The 15,054-nt window shown below is 41.5% G+C and overlaps 1 protein-coding gene across 3 annotated transcripts in view; it reads right to left on the bottom strand.

The window, feature by feature from the left end:
- GPAT3 (glycerol-3-phosphate acyltransferase 3) overlaps window positions 1–15,054 on the bottom strand; it is a 78,070-nt gene that overhangs the window by 59,847 nt on the left and 3,169 nt on the right. The window contains exons 1-2 of one of the 3 annotated variants that reach the window (XM_045820401.1): window positions 740–843; window positions 124–410 (exon numbers count right to left, since the gene is read on the bottom strand). In XM_045820401.1, coding sequence (XP_045676357.1) covers window positions 124–264 — 141 coding nt within the window. In that variant the 5' untranslated portion in view covers window positions 265–410; window positions 740–843. Of the gene's footprint in view, window positions 1–123; window positions 411–601; window positions 844–15,054 lie in introns of those variants that run through there. The other 2 variants (XM_045820400.1, XM_045820402.1) reach the window with 2 other exon arrangements.

Below are 15,054 nucleotides of genomic sequence, written 5' to 3'. Positions count from 1 at the left end.
CATCCCTGCGGACCACTGACCTTCACAACTTGGTCCCCACTCAACTAGGCTCTATCCTTGGCCTGCACCACCCCGCGTTCTCTCTCAAGTCCTCTGAGGTGCGGGGATGCTGCGGGCACTCACCTCTAAAGTTTTCACCAGAATCTTCATGTAGATCTGGGAGATACCCAAAGACACCCCGAAGGCCGAAGGCAAGAGGATTAAAACGAGCACCAACGTCAGCCAAGTGTAAAGGATCTTTCCGGCCAGCTCTGCGCCCTCCATGGCTCGGAGCACCCTTTTGGAAGGGTCCCGGAGGTCCGAGTGTGACTGCTGTCCCTGTCCCCAGGCAGTATAGTACGGCAGCTCCAGAAGCAGAGGCGTGGAGTCGGGCCTGGAAAATCAGCGCAGCTGCCTCCCGGCACTCACTTCTGCGGGGGGAGGGAAAAACTTTCAGAACGACTGCGATTTCCTCAATTTCCTTCCTTCCCTTTTGGGTTCCTCCTCACGCGGGCCGATTAACTCTCTTGGAGGCCCAGACCGGGCCGATTAACTCTCCTCTTGGAGGCCCAGACCGGCGCTGAAGCCACCGCAGCGCGCACGCAGAGCTGGTAGTACCCACCTGAAGCGAGACAGGGTGACACTGCAGCGCCCGGGAACGTGCCCCACCCTGTGTATGATTTCCTCCAGGTGGCGGTCACGATAACTCAGCGGGTGACTCAAGGAGGCCCTTTGGAAATAAGGATCCCTGCAAACTCACCGCAGCACAGCACACCGGCCGCTGGCTGAACTGGCGTCAGGCCCAGGACTGTGCTGGTGGCTGGCCGCCCGCAGCAGCAAGCCGCCCTATTTCTGTGCGCCGCCCTCGCCCCACCTCCTCCGCCATCCAACCCAGAACAACCAAGGCGGACACTCTCTCGGAGCGCCGCAGCCTCCTAGGCGACCTCCTGTGTCCCCTTGGCCCGCCTTCCCCAGCAGTCTCAGCAAGAGTCCCTTAGGGAGCAGAATTTTCATCTACAAAATGTTAGCATTTTCTTCAACTTCTAAAACGAACAATTGACGTTACCGGACGCTTGAGAAGGTCTTGTTTGTGTGGGTGTAAAACGACTTTTTGCCAGGACTTTCAGGGAAAGGGACATGCACAGGGTGCTGCCCAGCTACGTTTACGCCTCTCTCAGTTCTACCGCATCTTCGTCTCCCCTGAAGAACTGAGCTTCTCAGAGTGAGCATATCAGAGCGGTGTGGAAAGCTCTCCACGAGTTGTCTACTGCTCTCAGCCACTGTCTTCCAGGCACAGAAATCTTTCCGGTTGCTCTCATATTGGGATAAAATCCAACCATAGATCCCTCCCCGCCCCTCCCCCCTTCACCCAACACTCAAGCGCACTGAAAGCTGAAAAAAAAAAAAAAAAATGCCAGGTAAGCCTTGAGCAAGCTGACAGAGCCTCCTGGATATTATCCCCACACCACTACCTTGCTAGAATGGATTAGAACAATGAAGGGCAAAATCCTGTACAGGTATTTATTTCACTGCGGAGTCCATGTCTCTTAGAGAAGGGATCTGATTTTAAGAATGAGCATGAGAATTGGGATGTTGGGAGTGCAGTAGACTAGAAAATCACTGCCAAGTTTTTCCAGATCACCACTGAATGGGACCAAAATTTCATACAGGTCTTTTTCAGGAGTTATTTCAAGCTGGAAAAACTAGGAGGGCCAGCTAACTGAATGGAAACTGTTGATGGCAAATACTGCAAAGAAAGCGGCTCCTGCCCAGGGTGTGGAGAAAGTAGGAAACAGAAAGGATGAGAGAAGCCCAACTGCAAAGAATGTAAATGATTGTCCTCTGCACCTCCTGCCAGCTAGGTATTATAAACCCGTTCTCCCACTGAGGAGAAAAAAGATAACTTGGTCATAAAAAACAAGTAATGAATGAAGAAATTAAAGCACTTGGTTTCTTAAAATTAAGCTTCTGCCAGTTTACAAAAACAAGAACAGCACAATTGCCAAAATGTTTTGAAAGTCCTTGCTGAAAATAAAAATGGATTTAGCACAAAACCTCAAAAATTACACTCACTCACTTAACACTATACGTTCAGGCCCTCTTTTTATTTACTAAGGAATGCTGAATGACTGTACCAAACTTTACTCAACAAAGTCCCCATACAGGCAACGTCCTGTAAGGGCAGCCTCTTTCTACCCATCCAGACACAGATGAGATGCTGAGTACCCACAATCTCCAATGATTACTGTTGCTCACAACCATACTCCATGAACTAGTTTTGGGTTTTTGTTTTTGTTTTTCTATTTTGGAAGAATATTGTCCAACAGAATGGTGGAATGGTAATAGTGTAGAATTTGGAGTCTTAGATTGATGTTGAGGACCGCCCTGCCTGGTCTCAGGAAGCTGTAACCCCCCCGTGACTTAGGCTGAGTGAGAGACCTCCAGACCAGGAGCCACTAAGGAGACAAAACTTATTTCCCTGGCATGAACGCTGCCTGTTCTGTGCCTAAACCTCCCAAGCTTGATCAGTTAGCCAATGAGGGGTAAGATTTCCCATGGAGGGAATCGCCTAAGACAGGCATGATCACGTGGAGGCTTCTGGGAAGAGATTCGGGGCTGTGGAAATGAAGAAATGGACATCAACCCCTGTCCCCTTGGCTTTGTCAAAGCCTGAGTCCTTGTTCTTAGAAGTGAGTAATCCAAGTCTCCTGGCTGCCTTTGTCTCTGTTGACTCAGGCCTGCGGAAATAACAGGGGCGGTGCAGCCCAGACCAGAAATGGTGGACCCCCGAGGTAATCAGGCCTGAGATACAGAATATGCAAGATCCTGTGAGATCTGTTTGCTGGAGGATGTTATTAGATTAGAATTTGAAGGCATAGACAGGAACCAAAAACTGCCCTTTGAGCCCTGTTACTCCTTTCAAATGTTAAAACTCCAAACTTTGCCCAGAATCACAGCGGGGGTTCTGTCTGCACCTTTGTAAGTCACCTACTTCTTTTGGTCTTTTCTGCCCAACTGTGAATCCACAAACTAAGTCTGTATTCTCAATAAAAATCTGCCTGGGAATGGAGACGAGGCGCTCCCCACTAGAGAGAGTGGCCATTCCATTCCTACTTCCCCACAGGACCTGGTTGTCTCTGTGTATGTTTTTCTCGTGTGTCAATGAGCCATCTGCAGCGTTCTGTGCTCACTGCAGGCCAGTGAGCGCACGTCAGATTGACTCTAGCACAGAAACACAAATTTGAGCACTTCATTCAGTCCTTCTGTGCTTCAGCCTTCTCATCAGTAAAATGGATTGTTTTTTTAGGGTCAAATATGATTGTGTTTTAACTGCTTTGTGAACAACAAAGCTCTGTGCAGAGATCAGAAGGCAGCCTGGTACAAGCGCAAAAGGTCTCCATCTTTTTCTCATCTAAAACTCAGGAAAGCCGAGATGGGCTCACTTTTGCAGTGACCAGGAAGGGACGGGGAAAGAGAAGCAATGACGGAGATCCCACTGCTCCCTTTCACTCACCTCCACCCTCCCCTCTCCTTGTCCCCCTGAAGCTCTTTCAATCAAACCTAAGTGCCTTCTGGCTGTATTCCCTTCACTTACTGTATTAATTTCCTAGGGTTGCCTTAACAAATTACCACATATTTAGTAAATTAAAACAACAGAAACTTATTCTCTCAGTTCTGAAGGCCAGAAGTCTGAAATCCAGGTATCTGCTGAGTCAGGTACCCACCAAGGGCCCTAGCAGAGAACCTTTCCTTGCTTCCCTCCAGCTTCTGGTGGCTCCCAGAGTTTCTTGGCTTGGGTTTGCATAACTCCACTCACTGCCTCAGTCTTCACATGGCCTTCTTCCTATGTGTTTTCTTCCCTACTCTTTAAAGACAATTATCATCTTATATTTAAGGTCCTCCCTTATCTGGGATAATCTCAGTTGGAGATTCTCGCTTACTCTACAAAAACCTTTTTTTGAAATAAGTCACATTTACAGGTACAGGCATTAGGATTTGGGCATACCTTTTGGGAAGCTACAATTCAGCCCACTACTCTTACCATCTCTGTAAATTAAGATTAATATACCTACCCAAAAAGGTTGTTACTAGGGTTGGAGATTATATATTTAAAATTTAGCTCATAGTAAATATTCAATAATGAGGTTTTTCATTTTCAGTATGTTATTGAACCAAAGTTCATGAGCCTAACGTTTCAAAGGGGGCCAAAACAAAATTTCAAGAGTTTGGAGGAAGGAGAGATTTATTGTTAGAGAAGGTGTCAAATGGGAAGATGGGAGATCTAATGGTGCCTCACATCCACCTTGCTTGATAGACCAGGTTAAGAGATTTTTTTAAATTTATTTTTTATATATTTTGTTTTTGTTTTTAAGATTTTATTTATTTATTTTTAGAGAGGATGAAAAGGAGGAGAAAGAGAAGAAGAAAAACATCAACATGCAAGAGAAACATCTATGGGTTGCTCTCGCATGCCCCCAACAGGGAACTGGCCCTCAGTGCCCTGACTAGGAATCAAACTGGCAGTCTTTTAGTTTGCAGGCTGGTGCTCAATCCACTGAGCCACACTAGCCAGGGCTGGTTAAAGGATTTTAAGGTGTCAGAGGAAACAGGTATGCAGAAGGGCTGGTAGGGAAGTTTTAACTGGAAATCCTTAGAACATGGCCATTTATGGTAAATGGGCATCTACTTCAGGTGTTCCTAGACAATAGGACCTTGGCTTCTAAAAGGGTTCCAGTGTTCAAGTTACATGCTGGTCTTTTAGTTCCATATGGTGCATGTGGGGCTAGGGAGTAAAATGGGTGGAAACTTCTGTTTTGGGTGCAGCCAGAGATCAAAATTCCCTACTCTACACAACCGTTAGCTGCATGACTTGAGGTTTTGGTCTGTTGTCTCTGAAAAGCAACTCAGTATCTTGTCAAACAGGACAAGACCACTAGTTGTACGGTTACAAGTACAATCCTGTTTTTCACCTCTTTTGTCCTGGTATATATTTTAATAACGCTTCCTTTCACTCTCAAAAATGTCCTGGTTTGAGTGACAAATCACATGGTTCCTTTATACTTACGTCATTTCTAAGATCCCTTCCAGTCCTAAAATATTAGATTCTTTGACAAAACTCACTGTCGAGTCCATGCATGACCCCTTGTCAATATGTGAGACAAAGTGTAGTTGTATTGAAGAATGACAAAAGGAAATCAGCATCTAGTCCATAACTTCTCAAACTCCACTGTGGGTAGGTACACCTGGGGCTTTTGTTAAATGCAGATTCTTAGTCAGTAGGGCTGGGAGGGGGATGAGATTCTGTATTTCAGTGAACCCCCAGGTAACGCTAATGGTGGTCTACAGACCCCACCTTGAATAACAAGCCTGTAGAGTATGTACAAAGAGGGGAGTGTTACATTTAATTGATATCAAAAGTCCATGGGGTCCTGGTAAGTTTCTAGGAGGCCAACATAAAAAAAAAATGATTCCAGAGAGTTGGCCCTTACCCAAGGACTGGTATTTGCATCTTCTTTCTTCTTTTGCTTTGACAGCAAGTGTGGACAATGGGAACAGAGGTGCTTAGGCTAAAAAGCTTTGAACAAATATCAGTACTCTCATGAACAGATGCCAATGGCAAATAAGATATCATAATTTGAGCCATTACAAATATTGATTTAATGTAAGAGGTAGAACACAGAAATCCAGGTGAAGCAGGTTGCTGAAGCATTTCTTGCTTCCATTCTCTCTTTGAGACCTCTCTTTTCTCTGACTTTACAACTTTCTTGGGTCTTCATCATATCCTGCCTTGATTTATGTATTTGCCTCATCAGGAAACACATATTCACCTATAACTCCCTGCCTATATTCCATTCCCTCTCTACCTACCTTCACGCCACACTATTGTTCAAAGATTCCCTAATAGTCAAAAATTAAAGTCCAAATATCAAATATCTTATGTTAAATCTTGAAGCACTCCAACTTTAACTTCTATCACAGTCCAACAAAACCTTCCCCAGCTTCCTGATTTCTGCAGGATATCTTCTTCTCTGGGTCTTTGATCACATTACAATGCTCTCCCTTTAACCCCCACTTCCTGCACACCTTTCTCCTGATGTCTCATTCAAATATTACTCACTCCAGGGCTTAGGGATCCAGCATGGGGATCCTGCCAGTTGCTGAGATGTCTATTCTGATGCTGCATTCCAGAACTCAGGATATATTCGGGAACTCATTGGGCCCACTGTTAGATGGACCTGAGCTAAAACTCCATTGTTTCCCATAGGCTCCTATTTTCACTGATAGCGCAGAATGACACTTCAGGTCTCTAGGAGTTAGTGTCAATTTAGAAACAGTGTGTCCAGTATTCCCTGGAGAGTCTGATTATTTCCCTCCATTCAAGGTGCAGTAACCCTGGTAAATGGCCATCTGTCCTGTGGACAAAAAAATGGGCCACATACTAAACCCGACAAGCTCAGGAAAGGCTAGCATGGCAAGCAAGACAAACTCAGAGACATAAAGTAACCACAAAGGATGATCTGAAATTAAAACTTCCTAACTAAAAGTGAGTCATGGTGGGTAGTCTGGTCCTAGGCTAGTATTTTCCTTAACAAAGGTCAACCTTTGCCTTAACTGAGCCTATTATCTTTTTGCATCTATGACAACATACCTTTGGAATGTCAGGGTGTGCACACCCCTCCAGACGGTCATTGCAACTAAGCAGAAGACTACAAAAACCCCTCATTGTTATTGCTGTTTTAAATACTGGCTGTTAACTATTCTATACCCACTTATATAAAAGAAGAATGTGTCTATTCCTTTTACTTTTTATACAGTCCCAGAGATTCTGCCCCATCCTAGCTTTCTCCCACCTCCCTAATTTATCACCAGTGGCTTTCATGTTACCCCCATATGTCTCCTCCTTTTATTATAATGTACAAAATAAGGTGCAAAACTGCCATTCTCTGCAGCATTTTCTCAATTTGTTGAGATTTTGCTTCCCAACAATTGTCGTCAGTTTGGCTTAAATAAACTAAAAATTTCATATAGGTTTGAACGTTTCTTATTTTGACAGTCCCTTTAAGGAAGACTGGGAGACAGATTAACAGTATAAAACTTCAGCAGTCCTTGAGGAGTGGTTCTGGGTCTACAAACTGGTTCAAGTTTGGAAATTAACTGATGGACCACGACTATCTGTTTAGTAGTGTTTCAAGTTAGACTTCCGTTTACTAACCTAGAACTCTTCCACTTCTATAGAATACAAGTGAGAATCTGCAAGACTGCCCATCTATTTATTTTGATCACCTAGACAATGCCACAGGTTTCTTTGAGTCAGACTATCTGAATTACTACTTTGACTCTGCTATTCATTAGAGGCATCATACTCATCTCGTCTTTGGCAATTCAGTGCAGCCACTTGGACCCTGCCTTCCAGGAGGCCCATTATCCTCATTGCATATAGGGATCTCAGTTCAATGATAGCAGTTGCCACTGTAAATCCTGACCTAGAAAGAAGAGCAATCACAGAGCTCTTCAAGGAAACTGGGGCTCGCCTTGCAAATTTATTTCTTAGAGTGGAGGTAAAAGGTATATGTCTTTGGACCTTCTCAAGGTGAGTGAGCAGGTCTTACATGATACATATTCCAATGTAACATCCAATTTCCCTAAGCCTTTTTCTGCTTTCCTCTCTAGTGTACCAAGGCAGTTCTGGCATCTCAACTAATTTAGTGTACATCTCTGCATCCATGTTTCACATAACACCAAATCCAGAATTTCTGCTTAGTGGGCCCACTCTATAAATTTTAGCTGACCCAACTTTATATTCCTTCCACCATGCTGTCATACCCTTAAAATCCATTCTCACACATATTCTGCCTGTATAAATTAGAAAAATTGTACAGTTCTCTTGATACAGGCTAGTAAGCCAACAAAAGTGGAATAGGGGAACTGAGACAGATAGTTAAAAGGCCAAGCAGTTTCAGGGATCTAGTTGCAAAATCCTATCTTTCCTAACCAAGGACACTTAAGAGTGAATGGTTTACACTTCTCCTCCCCAACCAGAAGATAAATAGCTTAAAGCACCCTACTCAGTGAAATAGATAACAAAAATCCAATTAGTACCATTTGTGCCAACCACACCCAAGGGCAGATAAAGTCTCGGAAATAAATCCCATTTTGGTGCAACACCACAAAACTGGTGACTATTCTATTGAAATCCTCCGCTAAGACCTCCCTTAAACTGCCAGCCTTTAAAACCCTCAAGACAAAGTCCTGAACACGAACAGTAGTGTGGTGATTGTCAGGAGTAAGGGGTTGGGGCAGGGGCGGGATGGAGGTGGAAGAGAGTATAGGAGAAATAAATGATGATAGAAAAAAACTTAAAAAAAAAACCCTCTGCCCTGACCGATGTCGCTCAGTTGGTTGGGTGTCACACTGCAAAGCAAGAGGTTGCCGGTTCGATTCCTGGTCAGGGTACATGCCTGGGTTGCGGGCCTGGTCCCCAGTTGGGGTGCAGTCAAGAGGCAACCAATCAATGTTTCTCTTCCTCTCTTTCTCCCCTTCCCTCTCTAAAAAATAAATAAAATTTTTAAAAAATAAATAAACCATCTAGCGCCCTTCCCCTCCCCCTCATCTTCCCCCCAGGCATGTTACCTTTGCCTTTCTCTCTCCTAAGCTCCAAGGGCCCTTCTTTTGCTTCTGTAACTTGTTCCCTGAGTCTATGCAGCCCAGCTGGCTCACTTCTACAATTTCTGTAACTTTCTAAATAAACTTTCTCTTACAATTTGAGTTCTTGGCTCTGAAATCTTTCTTTGCCAAACTCAAGAACTGAGGTCCAACTTTGCCACCAATACTGCCGATAGCACATTTGCAGCATAGCACATGTCTTCATGGGTCACACTTTGTACCTAACCTTTCAAAACCTGCTGGGACTTGAATTTAGTTACAGGTTGAGATGCAAAGAGTGGTGAAGGCAGGTTCTAAGGAGAATCTGCAGCGTCTTATAGGGCAAGTACCTGCAGGTTCTTCAAGCAGAGGTAGAAAGCTGCTTCTAACTGGCAAAAAGGACTCAGCAGAATTTAGGGGTTCAATGTCCTCATTTAATTAAGATCTGCCCATATGCCCCCATGTCAGTGTTCAGGATCCTGTTCTTTCTCAATCAATGCCCTCACTTTTGTGTTGAAATTCAGCCCCTCATAGAATAAGACTCTAGGTTTTTGGTTTTCAGAAATCTTGGTCCATGTCTATAGATCAGGTTTCTTTCAAGGAAGATACAGAAGATCTCAGGTCATTTATATAGACTGGACCTCAACCTGAGAATCTGAAGTCCTGAGTTACCTTTCCTTTCCATACTACTGGAATGCAGTTAGAAACAACCAGCTAATCTCAATATATTTCTTAGATTGAATAAAATGTTGTAAAATAGCAAATAGATGGTCATCCAGAATCTTGCCCACTATTGATATTAATTAGCAGTATCCAATGACTATATTTTGCATATCTCTTACCATTTCATGATAAGGACTACCAGTGTCCTCATTACCACTGAAAAGAGAATCATTAGTGACTTTAAATCTAATCAGATTAGACCAGCTTCAGAAAAGTCATCCTTAAGATTCAGTTCCTCTATAGCCAGTTCCACTAGCAAAAATCTGTCAGAATTCCACCAGAGAAGTGAAAGAGTGGGAGATATACGCTATATTAAGAGATTTACTGCAAAGAATCACTTAAATATTGTGGGGGCTAGCTAGGCATGTCTGAAATCCATAGGACAGGCTATCAGGAAGGGCAGGCACAAGTAGGGTAGTTTCAATCCACAGGTGGAATTTCTTATTTTTCAGAGAATCCTCAGCTTTGCTCTCAATGGGCTTTTGGACTGATTAACTCAAGCCCACCCAGATAATCTAGAATAATTTCCCTTACTTAAAGTCAACTGAATATGGATTTTAATCACATCTACAAAATAACTTTATCTAGACTAGTGTTCCATTGAATAACTGAGGACTGTAGCCTGACCAGGTGCACACATTAGAAAGATCATCAATCACATGTTTGAGAGAATACAGGTGAAAAGGGAAAGTAACATCTTAATATTAGTATAAAATTAGTTGCAACTTCATTCACCCTCTGAAAGGGTTTTGGGACCTCCAGGAGTCCCTGGGCTATACTTTGAGAACTACTGACCTATATGAAAGGCCTGCATAAAAGTATTTCTCTGATGAAAATATCATTGTGTTTGGGGGCATATTATTTATAGTAGATTGTTTCATACCTTACGCCTCATTTAATTTATGTGAATCAAATTATATACTAGAAAAGTGAAAGCAAAAAATGAAATGGTGGCCATTCTCCTCATGAAGCATTGGAGACAGGGAACATAAATCTGCTTTTCTTGAGACATCTCAGTTCTTGTGCAGAGGAGGGAGATCTCTCAAAGTGTGGACATCTCCCCTGCTAAGTATCATACAGGTGTTTAAAGCTACAGTGCATATTCTCAAACTGCTTAGCCTCTAAAGTCAAGCAACAACATCACCTGTGCTCAGTCCAAGAAGCAGTACTAGAGATAAAATTGACATGCTGAGGGGGAGCCTCTTGGTCCCCATGATGGAGAGTTCCTAGGGTACTTTTTAAGAATGACTTTGACATACTCAAGTTTGACCTTATGGATGGGCTTGCAGCCTGACTCTTGGATGCAAGAGTGACCCCATGGATGCTAATTTACAATCCGTCATAGGATCTGATATCTGAAGCTACTTTATCAAGTCTCCAAAAGTAGTAGTGAGAACTAATGGTGAAAAATTTTCACCCCAAGGCAAATTGTTAAGATATAATGATATATCCTTTTTTATTGAATTTCTTGAGGTGACATTGGTTAATAAAATTATATAGATTTCAGGTGTATAATTCTATAATACGTCATCTGTATATTGTATTGTGTGTTTTCCACCCCAAGTCTCCTTCCATCACCATTTATGTCTCCTTTACCCTCTTCCTCTTCTTCTGATATAGTGATATATTCAATGTATACTTGCTGAATTGTACAGAATGTCCCAAAAGGGCAAGAATGCATCTTCAAGAAGAGTTTACACAGGGGGAAGGGAAGCCTCTGACTAGAAAGTCCAGGCTATTTTCCCAATCTATTTATTCACCAATTATGTGTAAACCAGCAGTCAGAAATGAGGGGGCCTTTACAAAGACCCATTCAACTTGTTAGAAAATTTGAATAGATTGTCCACATACTAAAATATTTGCACTAAAATTAGAATTCCTGGATTCTTCTGTTATCAGGCAACACTGAGCTCACATTCCTATAGGGCATAACCTCTCCAGTGTGCTTATCTCCATTCCTCTCGTGGTCTTTATCATCACCATGGTATTGATGGATTTCTTATGGTAGAGTTGAGAGAAAAATGACCTGTACTTTGTACTTAAGTGCTTATTAAAATTTTGTTTAATACCAGCATACTTCTTCATTTTCATTACCGTATTTTTCAGACTATAAGACACACTCCCCACCCCAAATTTGGGAGGAAAAGGGGGTGCGTCTTATAGTCCGAATGTAGGGTACCTGGCTTGCTGGGGCGGGGGGGGGGGGGCAGCCTATGTTATTTATGTTATTAAAGATTTTACCACATTTTTTGCTTTAAAGTTTTTTCCCTATTTTCTCCTCTAAAACCTAGGTGCATCTTATGGTCTTACAGTCCGAAAAATTTGGTACCTCCTTAGACTCTTGCAGTATATTTTAATTTGAATGCAGATAAACTTCAGCTAGCCCTGGTTAGTCAGAATTTCTTCTATCAGGAACTCTACAACCCCATCACTACCAAAACTTCAGATTCTCAATATTCCTAAGAACTGGGTTTTATGAAAAAGTAGGTTTTCTTTCTTTTCTCTTCTTCCTTCTTTTATTTTTAATTTTTGTTAGAAAAATTAGAGAAGAAGTTTGATGGGCAAGTTCCCTGTGTCCCCAGGATAATACTAAGACAGAAGACCCTGCCATACAGTTTGGCACCTCTGGGGAAGCGGGGGAGATGATGACAAAGGAGGATCAACTGGAGAATAATAAAAATGTTGGCAAAATTTTTCATTAAGAAACTACTTACTTGGGGAGGGTATTCCTCAGGTAGTTGTAATCACTTTATCTCTAGTACTATCCACTTCTATATAACTTACCAATCTTCCCAAAATATTTCTCCAGTTTTGGAAAAATCTTTACATTATTAAAATAATCACTAAAAACTTTAATAGATTGTTTAAATTAACTTTATATTTGAGCTTCCTGGGTAATGCCAATATATTGCTCTGATGCTGATACTATATGTAGTCTTCTGACCTTACCTGCAAGTGGGTAAAGCCCTCATCTCTCTTGGAAAAGTATTGTATCATATCTACACACACATATAATGCATGTACACAGGTCTTTGTGGTTTGGTGATTTCAGGAATGGTTTCATGATTTATAATTCTCTAATAGTATAACCAATCACACACCAAAATTTATTCACAATTGGAAAACTTGTCACAGAGATTGATTTTTTGCCCTTAGTATTCACATTTCAGGGAAAATAAAAAACTTTTAAAAATAAAAATTTTAAAGACCAAATGCAGCTCTGAGCTTATATTAGGACAAGTGGCAATATGTGAAAACTGGGATTTTAAATATTTGGAGCATACCTTCCCTAAATAAAACAATAAAAATAAGTAGATTAATAGTTAAAGAGAATAGTCAAATTTATCCCAGGATTAGTCTTGGAGTCTTTCATTCTGGAAGTTCATAAGTTAAAAAAACCTTTCCAATCATAAGAGTTATCTTTGATTAATGCTTGCTGTCACCACCCTATAATATATAGTGCTAAAGTTCACTTCTGCATTTTGAGCACAGAGCAACTAGCTGACACCAATAATTAAAAAGAAAACAACCTGGTGACTGATTCATAGCTTCAATGTATTCTGGCCTCTGAAATAAAATCTCTTCAATTACCATGATGACTGTTGTAACACACTCATTATTTATATTGCTTCACTAATTATTCTTATTTGTTGCCTCCTGGTATCTCCTCCATGGAGTCCTGGGGAAAAGCACTCCCCTCATCAAACCATAGTTTAGCTGAGCAAAATTTGAAATAGGTAATGGTGTCAAGCACTTCCCAGTGCAATTTATATGCTTCGGTTATTTCCACTATTTTTTTTAGCAAACAAAAACTTTTTTGTTTTACTTACATTTAAGTTCACCAGGTATTGTTCTCAGTAGAAGACTAACAACATTTTGGGTAGGACCTCAATATAAGTGAAAAGAAAAATGGTAACCCAACCATATGCATGAGTAAACAGACAGGTGAAGGCTTCTCCCCAGTGCTTCTCAAAGAGGAGTCCCTGGAATCATGGGGAACACAGACATGTTTCAAGGGTCCATAAGTACTCTGTAAGCAGCAGCCACCCACTCTTGAAATTCAATATTTCTTAGGTTAGAGTACATAAACATCTTCTTAGAGATCTGAGAATTCTCTGAATTGAGCATCCCAGAAAGGTGGTGCTATTGTTCTGAATATGATGAATTTAAGACTAACAAAATGTTCTTTAGAACCAGGAAAATCCCAACCTGATTCTATTACTAAAGACCTTACAAAGCAGATGGTTCACCAACATATGTGCAATGAATCAATTAAGAAGAACATCAGCTTGCTGACTGCTGACTGAAGTCTCAACCTCTTAGATTTTTCTATTGACTTGCCTTTACAAAGTATGTCTGGGGAGCATTTTCTCTGTGACTCCTACCTTGAAAACATGGTGACCCAGTCTCCCCCAGCACTCCTAAAGCCAAAGTCATGCAAGTGACTTCGCAGTAGAGATTCTGCAAGATTGCCTGGGAGTGAGCTACTCTAATGAGACATGTCCCCTCTGTAAATTTCCTATGTGGTGAGAGGTGGTGAGATAGAATATCAAAAATGGGGACCCACCACTTCCTTAGTGTGATCATCTCCATTTGACATAGCTAAAATAGCCCTTGGTTTTAAGATTTATAAACTTGATTTGGTCAAGCTTTTGTGACCAGTTCATACTAAATAAATTCACAGGAGACTGTAATATTGTATATTTTTTCTAGTGGCCAGAATATCTTTAAAATATAGTGCCTCCTCCTTTACTGTGTCAAAGGAATGGAACGCCAAACTTATAGTCAAAAGAAATGAGAGCAAGAGATATGGATAGTGTGAAGGGTTCTTTCACCCAGGGCCAGTAGAAACCTGGAACAGAATGATTGCTGTGTGACTAAAGGATTATTGACCACTGCCTGGCCTCTCCTGGTCAAGTTACATGATAACCACCCAAATCAGCTTCTCTGCTTTCTCTGTTTTTCCTGATTCTACTTGAAATCCCTGCCCTTATTCTTTGAACAGGTTTCTTGGCTATCAGTGAGGTCACCAGTTACTTTCATGTAAGTCATGTTCTGATAAATCTTCTGGGAAATTTACTCTAGTCATGTTCATATGTGTTCCTTATATCTCTTTGGTACCTACATTTATTAGTGTTTTTCTGATTTTTTTTTTCACTATGAATGACTCATTATGTAGTTTCTTTCATTCCTTAAATCAGTTTTGGAGAAAAGTCAGAATCTCGTATCAAGGAAAAAATGATGCACAAAGAAATAAATATACTGGGGGAGGGGGTATAAGGGGGCTAAATGGTTATGAAAAAATACAATATAAATTATTAAATAAAAAAGAAATAGCCCTGGCTGGTGTGTCTCAGTAGATTGAGTGCCAGCCTGTGAACCAAAGGGTCACCAATTTGATTCCCAGTCTAGGGCACATGCCTGGGTTGCAGGCTGGGTGCCTAGTAGGGGGCGCATAAGAGGCAACCACACATTAATGTTTCTGTCCCTCTTTCTCCCTCCCTTTCCCTCTCTAAAATAAATAAATAAAACCTTTTTAAAAAGAAATAAATACATACATTATTTTCATTCTTAAAGGTTGTTCTTATTTCCAAATTCTGGTGACTTTGGGCTTTCTACATAATGACTTTAAAAAATTATTTATTTATTCATTTATTTTTAGAGGGAGGGGAAGGGAGGGAGAAAGAGGAGAGAAATGATGTACGAGAG

Source organism: Phyllostomus hastatus, unplaced genomic scaffold (assembly GCF_019186645.2).
Source record: "Phyllostomus hastatus isolate PE091 unplaced genomic scaffold, TTU_PhHast_1.1 phas_scaffold_39, whole genome shotgun sequence".
In the NCBI taxonomy this organism is placed as follows: Eukaryota; Metazoa; Chordata; class Mammalia; order Chiroptera; family Phyllostomidae; genus Phyllostomus; species Phyllostomus hastatus.
This window is presented reverse-complemented; position numbering and strand designations above follow the sequence as displayed.